Below are 12,568 nucleotides of genomic sequence, written 5' to 3'. Positions count from 1 at the left end.
AGGTGGAAATAGTCACTGATGCTTATAGTGAGTCACTACACTGGGACTGTGCGGAGGCCAAGTGGGGAAAGTGGACCTCAGCTCTTGGGACACCGACGAGCCAGTGTTGACGCAGCACGTTTAGATGAGCCATGGCAGTTGTACAGTCAGACTGTGTGTGAAATTTGATCAGCCCCCGTCATTGTCTTGGATGTGTTGTCGAAGCACTTTTCAGTAATGTAATTCACCAGCCGCCATGATGTTCAGCATCTGTCTTCACATCCAACTTGTCCAACAAAGTCGAACAAATCTGCAATTACTGTGTCTGTGATGAAGTTCCTTCATGATGAAGTCTGGGCCCGATAGTTGTGTAAGACTTGTGTCGGTAACACACACACACACACACACACACACACACAAACACAAACACACACACACACACACGCGCTTCGTTCAAGGGTTTATAGGTTCATCCCCAAGTTATGGGGGAAATTGTTTCATCTCACAACTGTACTTTTTGTGTCACTCATTACTATTCAGTGTCAAGGATGTGTGCGTGTGTCTGTGTGTGTGTCTGTGTGTGTGTGCGAGTGAGACTGGGTGTGTGCATACCTCCCTGTCACAAGAATAGACTTCTGTACTTGTGAATGGTTTTTGTATTTAGTTCCTTGGTTCAATGTTTTCTTGCCTTTCTGCAAGTCAAAAATGCTGTATTTATTACATGCCACAGCGCTTATGCAATTGTATAATCCTTTTATTGTTTCATTGTTGGTTTTTTTTACCTTTTGTGTTCCTTATCGTCAATGTAAATTGTTGTCAAAACTTTTGTGGCAATGGAAAACTTCCGCTAAAGAAGATTTCCTGTACTTTTTGGACAATGATATGGATTTGTGGGTAGAATTTTGGAAATTCGTTTCTAAGTGCTTTCAAGTATTTACTTGGCCTTATGTATATATATCTATCTATGACATTTCAGAAAGGTATGTATAGTAATTCAACCTGAAATTGTTGTAAATAAATTATATATTGTTAATTCAAGGACTGGATCTCTCACTTGAAACATTATCTGGCGTTGCTGATTAAATTATTTTTTTTTTTAAAAAGGACCATAATGTACTTCTAGATCACCGGTTTGTTTCATATTGTCACGCTTTAAAGACTCAACATCCTTTTGACCAGAAGATGCTCCGTTTAAAGAAACACTTTGACATGTTGGAAAATACTCTTGTTCAACATGGTTAACATTCTGAATAAAGGAATACTTAATTCAGACTTTAATGACTAAATGAGTATTGTAAAATTGTTTATTTCTACATAGAGAACATTGTAGGAATTCACGAGGGACTTTGTTACAACAGCTGTTTGTGTAAAGGAAAACATTTCGAAGAAAAATAACGTATTGTACTCCAACGGAGCAGAGCACAAACATTGTTCCATTGTCCTCTTGTTGGGGAGCAGGTGTTGGTGAGAGCAAAAACATCAGTCAACAGAAAACCTTACAGATGTGTTCAGCCCGGTGTTGTGCTCCAGCGCTCAGCACTACTAGATTAGTATATTTGAAACAGCTATAAAACAACACTTACAAGCCCATTCTGAAGCAATATAAATACAAATTTGACCCTGATTAGAAAGTACTCTAAGGAATAATCCCAATATCATTGTAAAATGGGGGGAAAATCATCTATAAGTTTGTTTCGTTTTTTCTTACAATAAAATGTCCAATAAATGATATTTCCAAAACGACTGGGAGGGAGGGAAACATTTAAAACAAGACTGTGTCTTTCTTTTTGTCACCCACGTGTGGCTATTAAAATTGGAGCAATTGAGGATTATTACATGGCTCAAAATTACAGTTATTAACTTCTTTACTTCTCCCTATTGCTCCGGCAAATGGGAGCACATTCTGCAGTTAGTGCTTCTGTGGAGCGGTGCAGAGGTGCAGAGGTCCAGTCAAGCAGAAATAGGACACCCCTTTTGTGCTCGACTGGACCCCCATTATGTTAATAGGCACTGCAGTAAGTGAGTCAGCCAGGGCCCTGAATGGGGCAACCACTTCCCTACACTTAGCACAGGAGTAGAGGCAGATCATTACTGCAATATGTAGGATTATTAAAAGCTAAATGACTCCTTCACCTTGCAAGATTCTGACTTAATCTCACTTCAGATTGAACAAGGATGAGATTAGTAGAGTTGTGTCGTCAGAATTCTTCTCTAGCAACTACAATTAAATCTAGATGAACTGCAGCTGCACTTTTTAATGTCAGATCTAAAAAAAAAAAAAAAGGACATGTAGTCAACAGGTTAGTGATGACATGAAACAATTCCTACTTCCAGTCATACAACACAGCATTTGGTATTACAGGCAGTAACATGTGTGTCCGAAAATTAAAGTAACAGCATGTGAAGCTAAAAGTAATCCTCAAATATTGAAACAAAGGCGGAGTGTGACTCGGTGTGTGGTTGGAATGAAGGGAAGTAGAATGTGTACGAGTGTGCCGGAGGGCGGAGTGGGGCAAAGAGAAGGGGGAGAGAGAGACGCGTTTCTTCCTCTGAAGATGAAGCTCGCTCTCCCTCAAACCGGAGCAAAAGCATGGCCTTTGCACAGGGGCTTATCCTTCTTCGAGTAGAACGTCTTCCCCTCCAGGTTGATTTGACAGAGCTTTAAAGATGAAAGGAGACGGACAGAGACAGATTGGGAGAGAAGGGCAGAGCAGATATCAGACCTTAACATTACCAATGTGAATTTACACTGTTTCCGACTGGCCGGAGAGCAGGTACATATTCTTTACTTGACTGTTTTCTTCACAGAATGAGAGAGAAAGATGGAGAGAGTGATAGACTGCAGGTGACAGGGCGAGCGAGAGAGAGAGAGTGAGAGCGAGAGAGAGAGAGAGAGAGAGAGAGAGAGAGAGAGAGAGAGAGAGAGAGAGAGAGAGAGAGAGAGAGAGAGAGAGAGAGAGAGAGAGAGAGAGAGAGAGAGAGAATGGGGGGAAAGCTTGAGGTCCAGAGATGGGAGGCAAGATTTTTCAGGTGGGGCAAAGAGAGCCCCACAGGGAGCCGTATCAATCAAAATGACTTACAGCACAGACGAAGCACGTATCATGCCAACTGTAGCCCAAGGCCTCCAGAAACCGATCCCCGGCATCAATCTTGAAGTCACAGCCATGGCATTTGGTTCCAAACATCTTCGCATAGTCTGGAGTGAGGAAGGGGAGGGGAGGAGAGACGGTGATGTGACGGACATCAATCAGAATACAATTAATTCATGAATTAAAAAAGGGCTTTTATCATCCTGGAGATCTGGTCAAGCATCCGGCATGGCCTCCACAATCACCTTATGTAAACACTTAACCTCTGTCGGGTGTTCTGGAGCACAGAGTGTGAAATAGGTTTCCATCTCTCTTTAATCTGTTAAAAAGAGCTGAAGGTTTTTGCTCTTGAAGGTGAGTAATATCCCACTACACACGCACACGCACACGCACGCACAACGGAGGACTTGAACGACAGCAATAATGATGGATGAAGCTGTTTTGAAGCAACGTGTTGGCTCCTCTCCTCATTTGATACTCCGCGTTTGCGGTATTTTGTCCACCGGCCGTACATCAGTGCCTTTCCACAGTTTAAGGGAGGGATTACGATGAGGGGAAATTGCTCCAGATACTTAACTGGATTTGCCAGTCCCTTTCATCACAAGGTCTCTTGGGAAAGTGTCAGGTTATAATGCTGCTTGAGAGTGAGTGGGTGAGAGCGGCACGGTCCCTGAAAGATGCTGAGGCAGCAGAGTGTTTATCAGAGCTAAAGGCATTATTCAGAGTACGAGTACTCCGGTTCTGGCTTCGCCGCTGATAAACCAGCGATCCACGTCAGAGCCTCGGCGGTGAGAGAGAAGCACGGCGCCTAGCTAAATCATTTACAGCATAATAGAAGAGCACACACCATTCATAAAGTTCAATAGAGAAATGTATGAAGTAAACTGGAGCTAAATAGATTACAGCAGATGAAAACATCACACTTTATGATTGACTGTGGTTTGTGCCAAGAGATTCATGATGTAGGCCCAAGCCAATCCCCACAGTGATAATACAACAATGCAATGTTTTACAAATAGATTGATAAATATTATATATATATGGAAATTAAGGAGTGGAGAGTGGAGGCAGTGAGCTATTTTTTATTCAAAAGAAACAACTATATCAGAAAATGCACATAGCTAGACTGCTGAATCAACTGCATTTCACTGTTTTTTTGTACCCCAGCTTCTGTCACGTAGCCTGAACTACACTGTTCTTAGCAACAGTATCCATTCAAAGTAAAAGGATAGGACTTCTTTGATCAAATAAGCTCGATCACAGACTTAACGCTGCATGGCGGGGTGTCAGTTCTCACTCCGTTCATTCATGCACTTAGAGCCCAGCGCAGATTTACGATAAATATGAAAGGCTTGATCCATGTGTTAACTTACAGGGGGTCTTACATGGGTTGAGATGTGCTCAGTTGGCGCTGAAACTAATCAATCCGCACAGTGAGGATTTTCAGCATGCTTTTTCTTGTTTACTTTTGCGTGGTGTTTCATATGTTCTGCTGCAGCATTACCGTTAAAAACGGCCTGCCTTTAATTCAGGTTGAGAGTTTTATGTTAAACCTGGAGTTTCTGTGGGTGTCAAGGTTTGTTCAGCCATTGTGGATACTGCTGCGGTTTTCTTACATTCTTCCTCTAGAAACCACATGAATAGGATGTTTCCCTTTGTTTCCAGCAGAGGAGTTGTCACTATGGAGATTCCTCCATCTCTTTTATGAAGCCTCTAGAATGTGTCACAGAGAATGTTGTACTGTAAAGTCTGAATGAGAGAAAAGACATTCAAACTAATTATTATTGTTTATTCTAACTATTAATTACCGTTATAATATCCTGATGGCTTTACGTTATTATAATTAATACGTTTGGTTTTCCACCAGATACATGTGATGTGATGGGAGCATTTGGCGGTCTTCAGGTGTTGTGTGTTTGGAAAGGACATTTCGAATGGACTGATCATAAGCATCAGATTTATAAGATTGTAAAGCAATGCCGGACACTAATGCACGTAGCTATTTAATTTAATGTAGCACATCTTGCCCCGTGTTTGACCCCACAGCTGGTATCGCTGGTATCATTACCAAAAGCAAGAAAGGAGCAGATCTGGGTGTGAATATTTCTTTGTCTCAAAATCCCCCAAAAGAGCTTTCCCTTTGTTTTGCATCTTTTTTGTAATTATTTGCAATCGTTATATAAGGAAAGGCCAAGGAATGGTCAAGTAGGGGAGTAAGGTAGCAGTTCAATCTCTTACCTTTCTCACAGTAGGGTTCGCCCTCCTCCATGTAAAAGGCTTGGTTCCTGATTGCAGTCTTGCAGGCTGCACACTTGAAACACTGAACATGGTAGGTCATCTTCAGGGCATGCATGATTTCCTGAGGAAGGGAGAAAAGGTTGCACATTTTATTTTATTTTGAGCTTAGCTAGTGTTGCTGGAGTACAGCGGAGACCAGATCCAGATATTCTTGTACAAAGAAATCACAGACTACCAACCGTGAAACAGCAGCTCTTTTCAAATGCAAAATATGTCCATGTTTCTGGTTTGTGTTTGGATTTTGCTGAACACAGTAGTGCAGTTCTTACCCCTGTGATCTTCTTTTTGCACTTTGCGCAGTTGGGAGCGCATCGGTTACCGTGGCACTTGGTACAGTAGACGGACCCTCTCTCCTCGAAGAAGCCCCCCTCATCCAGGACCGCCTTACACTGTGAACATGTAAACTCCTCCGGGTGCCAAGAACGCCCCAGCGCTACCACATACCGACCCCTGGAAAGCACAGACACACACACACATCAGAGGCATTATTGAAATCTGCAACATCACTTTCCACTTAAACAGGGAAAACAAGGACAGCTCCAAAGGAAATGTCAGCACATGTCTGACAACACGCAGCAAAAGCCAACCGGTCCCTTTGTGAAAGGTGAGACATGTTTCTTAGTTCTTCTGGGAACGTTGTACCTGCACTTGTTGAGACACAGTTGTTCTGTTTTCTTGCAATAGTGACCAGAATAATAATTAAGGTTTATCTGTGAAATGTGTGAAATGAGATTTAAATTAGTTCAAAATCAGCATAATGCTCGTCTCCAGTGATAAAAAAAAAAAAGTGTCTCCAAGCTGTGTTAATTATGCTGACTGACTAAATTTGCAGCAGACATACAATCGGTCATTGCGTATATTAACGCCGTTAAAGCGCGTGTCATTTCTCTAAAAAAAGACTTTGAAAAGAGCAAACATCGAGAGTATTTTAATCTGCTGAAATGAATCAAACTGTCACCGCTGACGTGGCGGTGCGGATCTCACCTTATGATTTTGTTGCAGGCACCACATACCGGGGTACTCCCGCTGTCTCCAGGTGCCAGCTGCGCAGCCTGCATGATGGAGCTGCGGTTCTGCATAGGCGTCGGCTGGACCGGCTGCTGGTGCTGAGTCACGACCGTGCTGGTCTTGTCTGGGCGAAAGCGGTCGGCGAAATTAGGGTCAGTGACCCACGGTGGTCGAGCGGAAGGACCTGAACTGCCTGCTGCTGCAGCTGCAGTCTTGGAGCCTGGGCCAGGGGGAAAACAAAACCAGGGACATTTGTTTTGGAATTACAGCAAGAACTTGGCTGCGACTTTGAATTATTGCACAATGGGGACGCTTCTATGTAATGCACACGCTCCCTCCAGATGTACGTTGTAACAGTTTTGGGCGTCACGTTGTCGCTGCTGATGCTCATGAATTGACACTTAATAAGAATCTATTAGCACAACCACTACTGGATGCTGCTGGGGTTCTTCATACACGCATCAGCAGGAGCAGAAACTCACCATCTGGTTTATCTGCTGCCTGGGCCTTGGCAGGTGAGGGAGTTGGCTCAAGGCTGTGAAGAGGAAATGACTAATTAGAAAAAGCACACACACACGCACACCTCAGTAACCACGGTTACTACTCAATGAATATCATGTTTGGATATCAGCAGCCATTGCCGTCTCCACAAATTACCGGGTGTGTGAATGATAATGAGCATCATCGTGATTAATATGAATCAGTATCGACGGGATTCCCACGGGATTATCACCTGTTGCGGCATGACACGCCGGTTGAGTGTCGCCCATTCAGGTGAACGTTAAAGAAAAGAGACTGTGATAGAATTGGAATTGATTTGCGGGCCATTTCACACGATAACACCAGCCTTTATGAGACTTAATCAATCGCGCAATTTAAATGATCAATGGCGCAACAACAGATGCCACGGTGCGCATTCGGCGACGGCATTAAGAAATGGTTCAAGAGCCGCTCCTCTAACGAGAGCAATCAGCAAACCTGAACATCTCGGATTGATTGACGTCACTCACGGGCAAAGTTAGAGAACGACAAACTCAAGACACGCTCCGCTGACAGATTTGGATGCAGACGAGTTTCGCTCCGAGCCTGCATGTGCAGAAGTGTTGAAAATAAAGAGTTGTTTCCACATTTCAAAGTTCTGTTACCCGCAGCAAGCGTCACTATATTCAGAAAATCTTCAAACCATGACTGAGAAGGAAGAAAAAAAACACAACTTCTGAGCCAAGATCGTGCGCTCTGGAGAAGTCTCGTCTTGGGAAAAAATATAACACTGCCGAGGGCATCCATCGTGTTTACATCAGCAACTGTGCAAGCTACAATACACTAATGAAACATGATGAAATAATTTCTCATTTGCAAAGAAGAAAATGTGAAATGAATTACCCTTCAACAGCCTTGTGCCGCCTGCACCGGGTTAAAGTTGCCCATCAATTCCACTTCTTATGTAGCCACACAACTAAACATAGGAAGCTACAGAGAAGTTACAGACTTAGAGCTGGGAGCTGTTCAGCAAGAAGACGAACAAAAACAGTATGCTATTTTCCAACAGCGTACTCTGAATAATAAAAGGACATTAAATCCCCTTTGCAATAGCAAGAAGAAGGCTTGCAGGGCTGGTTGAATCTTTCTGACTTAAGGACGGTGAGATTTTTGGAAAGAAACTACAGCAAAACAGAGTGAAAAAGGAAGAGAGGAGGCTGGATGAGAAAGATATCCGGCAGTTGGGTCAAACAAAAAAAGGACAGAACAAACCTGTTTAACACAGACCCTGGGTCAGCTACCTTTCACCCCACACACTAGCAAGCCTGCCTTCTGGGACCCCACCAAACAACATCCTGGCCGCTACGCTCCCTTACAGTGCTGCCCGACATGACAACAGACCAGTGGCTCTGACTCCTCAAACACCTTTGAGAGGTTTGTTTGGCTGCACCTCACTCTGGTGAAGGTTGCAGGTGCAAATTGGAGTACATCCTCTACAGCTGCTTATTCCCACCTGGAGCGGCCGGGATCATGTTTTCTTGACATTTTCACCGTTTCATCCTCCTCCTCCTGCTCAGCGTTACGCAGGTGCACAATTCCCGCATCACAGACTGTGCAGAGGGGAGCTTTTTCTTTGCCTTTGACAGAGTTTTGGACATGCTGCAGAGCAGCGCCCTAATATTCCTACGCAACATTTCCTTGACATTTCCTGTTTACACCTCTGACTTGATACACCTGGGGGGTTTTTTTGGCTTCCGCTCCTGTGGGATGCATCGACCTGAGCAAAAAGGAAAGTAGGAGGTTGTTGGCAGAGAAAGGAGGAGGTTTTGATTTTAGATGGTGGAAGAAGCCACTGACACGCATCACCCTCCATAGCGTGGAGGTAAATGTGATGCCGCTCTGCAAAAAACCTGAATGTGACGACTGACAAAATGTGAAACATGGCGGCACAAGTCTGAGAGGTCAGAGAGAGGCACTGCTTCTCTACAGGCTGCTTTTAATGTATGCAACAAGCTCCTGTTCCTTATTATATACACACACAGGGCACAGCAGGTCAAGAAAACTACAATGTTGCAATTAATGTAGAGAGGTTGTAGTTGTTTTTCGTTACACGGTGCATGTTAAACGTAATATTTTTCACTTCAACTATCAGACATTATTTGTTTTTCCACTGACTTGTTACCGTTATCTGCTGAAATGTGTCCACGCAGTTCTGATTGATCCTAATTTGACATCAAGTGTTTGAATACAATTATTGGTAATTTCAACTAGTTTAGTTATAGTCCCGGTATATAGTCACTTGTATTAATAATTGTATATTTGGTCATACTACTAAGATTTCCTTACCAACAACAAAAGTAAAGCTGAACCTTCATTTCCATTTTCAGTTTTCTGTATGTGGAAAAAACTGTAATTTCCTCACTTATTTCTTTAAAATAGCAACCCTGCTGCCATAAAATTCATTATTCCTTCAATAATATATTAATGGAAAGCACTTCTCAATCACAAAACATTAGGCAGCTTCATCTCAACCGTCCCACATTTTCCCGTGGCCACCTAAAAAGCAAATGTACATTTGGTACCTTGTCCACGGACAAGGCTTTCAAATAGTTTCCAGTTGTCTTTTTAACTAAAACTGATGTACAATGACAAGTGTTTTCAATGGTTAGGCGCCATGTATTAACCAGACTTGGCTGTATAAAATAAATCAAAGCTCTTTTCTCTCTGACAAAGGCTCCTGTACTGTGGCTGAACTATGATAACGTTGGTCTTTTTATTAGGTATTAAATACTATTTGAGACTTTTATCCAAGACAAAAGGCTATAATTCCTCACTGTGCACCTCTGCACTTTATGATTTTGCATTACTTCATGCATTTATGCCCCTTTGTTGTGTTTATGCCTGACTGCACAACGATTAAAGTAAACCTTGAACCTAGAGAAGGCACATCATGTATTCAGATTGGCATGAAAACTGAGGAAACCTTCTTCTTCATAATCATTTTTGTTCAGTACACTAGATAAATAAAGAAAACCGCTGCAACTCAGCTTAAGAAAGAGAAGTATATCAAGAGATGCATCCTTTTAAGCTTAAATACTGAGTAAACAAAAAGAAACACAGAAGAAAGGACAGAGAAGCAAGAGTTGCTTTTTTTCCAGATGTTTTATATTTTAGATGACAGCAGAAAAAAACAAAAGTACAGATTTATCTTCCTTTTCTTTCTTAATGGTTGGAGAAGCCTACGAGATGAGGGGATCACAAATGAAAACTCTAGAGGATGAAGAACTCAATAAATAGAAACAGGCAGAGAAAGTGAGAGAGAGAGAGAGAGAGAGAGATCAAAGGAGGGTCTGAACTTCACAATCAAAGAAGAATAACGAACAGAAAGGCGCTTCCCACTGCTGAGACCCCCCTTCCCACCGCTTAACTCCCAAGTAATGCAGTGTGAAATGTAAAACAGGGCCACAGACACAATGGTCCACAGTGTTGTCAACAATCATCAAGACAGAGATTCAGAGGCAGATCTTACACTTAGGCTCAGTATGCAAGGTTCCACTTTGGGCTTTGTCATCTAGGCTACATTTCTTCTATTTTTGGTTTGCTTTTCTTTTTTTTTCTTTTTTTTCCCCAAACTTCTTTTTCACCTCATCTGTATATCTGAAAGGTGAATTTGTTAACTGCTGTTGGACGGTCAGCTATCTTCGGCGTCATTGTCACGTAGTCGTTGCGGTGTGGCTATCGCTAGCAGGCTCTGGCTGGGCTCTGCATCCCATGGCGTCTAGGATGTCGCTCAGGATTTGATATTGAGGGCGCGAGCAGACCTGTCGTGGTGCCAATCCCTCAGACGGGCATAGCGGGGACTCTGAATCTCAGTGAGGAACTTTTCCCTGGCCGAAAGCAACAGAGATACGAAACAAGAGATAGGCAGGAAGGGAAATGGATGGTAGGGGAGAGAACAAACACAAATAAGAGCATGAGAGAGCAGAAAGTGGAGTCAAGTGCACAATGAGGTGAAAAAGTAGCAGAGAAATAAAAAAACAGGTGAAACACCAAAGACGAAACAAGGATATGATGATAGGTCTGGAAGGCAAGTGTAAGAAGTGAAAGAATATATTCATATTTTGGGAGATATGCTTATTCACTTTCTTTGCCAAGAGTTAAATGAGAAGATTGACTCTTCTGTTTGTTGAGTACAGCCAGTAGCCAAGTGCTGAGCTTAGTACAGCGTCTGGAAACTCAGCTCAGTCGGAAGGTAACAAAATCCACCTCCCAGCATAAAGCTCACTAATCAACACGTTTCAGGCCGTTTATTTAAAAAAACATACAAAAAGCAAAAATAACACAATGTGGTTTCAAGGGGCGTTATGCGTCGTGCTATACGTTAGCGGGGACCAGTCACTTCCCAGAGTCTAAGCTGGATGCCGAGCAACCTCGTGGGAATGACGAGACTCACAGACGTTAATGCGCTCGGCTGAGCGATAGTCAATGGGTGGTGGTCAGGTTTTGTTACCTTTGAACAGAGACAGATTAGCAGTTTCCAGTCTTTATGCTAAGCTAATTGGCGGTTGGCTTACGAGCTGGGATACAGACGGGGATGGGGGGTATGAGTCTTCCCAGCTATTCCACAGCAAGAAAACTAAATAGCTTTTATTTACCCAATGTTCAATTCCTTAAAATAAAATGACGCTATGAATCGATAATAATAAAATAATCAAAAGGATGTACAAATCACACCACACATGCCAGTATTTAAAGAAGCAACATTCAACTAAAAGGTAAGTTTAAACCTTGAATTTCTGAAATAGTTGCCAAACTGAAGCTTCCACACGCACACGAATGCACAAACACTGGAGACCGACGTGTTCAAACCAATGGAACTCAAGATTTTACCTGGACCTCTTCATGATTTCATCATCTGGGTCCTGCACTGAGAGATCCAGGAGAGACACACATTAGCATGCCCTTCTCATTAAGAAAGTGCTTTTCAAAGACAAAACAGCTGACCACGTGCAGTTCTTACACAGCCTCTGTAGTAATAAACCTGTACATCTGTTTCTCAGACTGGTTACAGTCATGAGCAAATCTGTGTCACTGAAGACAGCAGCCACCTGACAGTAGAGGCCACTCTCCACGGCTAAAAAAAACAAATAAAATGAATGAACACCCCTGACATCCACCTTTCCTGTACCTCTCACTCTGCTGTCACTCTCACCGATAGTCGCTATGATCGGATCACATTAGATCAACTGTTGAGTCACAGGCCTTCGCCTACACCTTATATTGACTACCAGAGACGCCCACCCCTAACCCATCACTCTCTGTTGTCTCACTCTCCCGAGTACGCCAGGCCTGGTCCCCGACTTACTGAAGTCGGTGCCTGTGAGCTGGGCCAGGATGCGGAAGGAGCGGGACTGGGTGGTGCCGGTGCGGGGCTGCCAGTCCTCAGTGTCCTGGATCAGCCTCTCCTTGCTGCGGTCGTTGGGGATAAAACAGGGCAAGTTCTCCACCCTGAGGCCGTGCCTGCACACACACCCAGCAGCAGCAGCACACAGCAGGCGCGGTTAACACAAGTCCGACAAGGGACTACCCACTCACACCAACCCAGCTAATCAGATGACATTGAAAATAGAGGACATCCTGCACAGATCATGCAATACTTAATGCTCAGCATCACGGTCACGCAATAAGCGAGCTAATGGACATCCATTACTTAG

General features: G+C 43.3%; 1 protein-coding gene across 5 annotated transcripts in view; it reads right to left on the bottom strand.

Moving 5' to 3' along the window:
• Window positions 1-1,265: 1,265 nt before the first annotated feature.
• Window positions 1,266-12,568, bottom strand: part of pdlim7 (PDZ and LIM domain 7) — a 31,408-nt gene continuing 20,105 nt past the window's right edge. For 4 of the 5 annotated variants that reach the window (XM_079167976.1, XM_079167979.1, XM_079167978.1 and 1 more), the window contains exons 6-11: window positions 6,857-6,909; window positions 6,351-6,594; window positions 5,636-5,816; window positions 5,307-5,427; window positions 3,060-3,175; window positions 1,266-2,638 (exon numbers count right to left, since the gene is read on the bottom strand). In XM_079167976.1, the coding sequence (XP_079024102.1) occupies window positions 2,552-2,638; window positions 3,060-3,175; window positions 5,307-5,427; window positions 5,636-5,816; window positions 6,351-6,594; window positions 6,857-6,909 (802 nt within the window). In that variant the 3' untranslated portion in view covers window positions 1,266-2,551. Of the gene's footprint in view, window positions 2,639-3,059; window positions 3,176-5,306; window positions 5,428-5,635; window positions 5,817-6,350; window positions 6,595-6,856; window positions 6,910-11,744; window positions 11,782-12,219; window positions 12,375-12,568 lie in introns of all 5 variants that reach the window. The other variant, XM_079167980.1, reaches the window with a different exon arrangement.

The sequence above is a fragment of the Pholis gunnellus genome, assembly GCF_910591455.1.
Source record: "Pholis gunnellus genome assembly, chromosome: 10".
NCBI lineage: Eukaryota > Metazoa > Chordata > Actinopteri > Perciformes > Pholidae > Pholis > Pholis gunnellus.
This window is presented reverse-complemented; position numbering and strand designations above follow the sequence as displayed.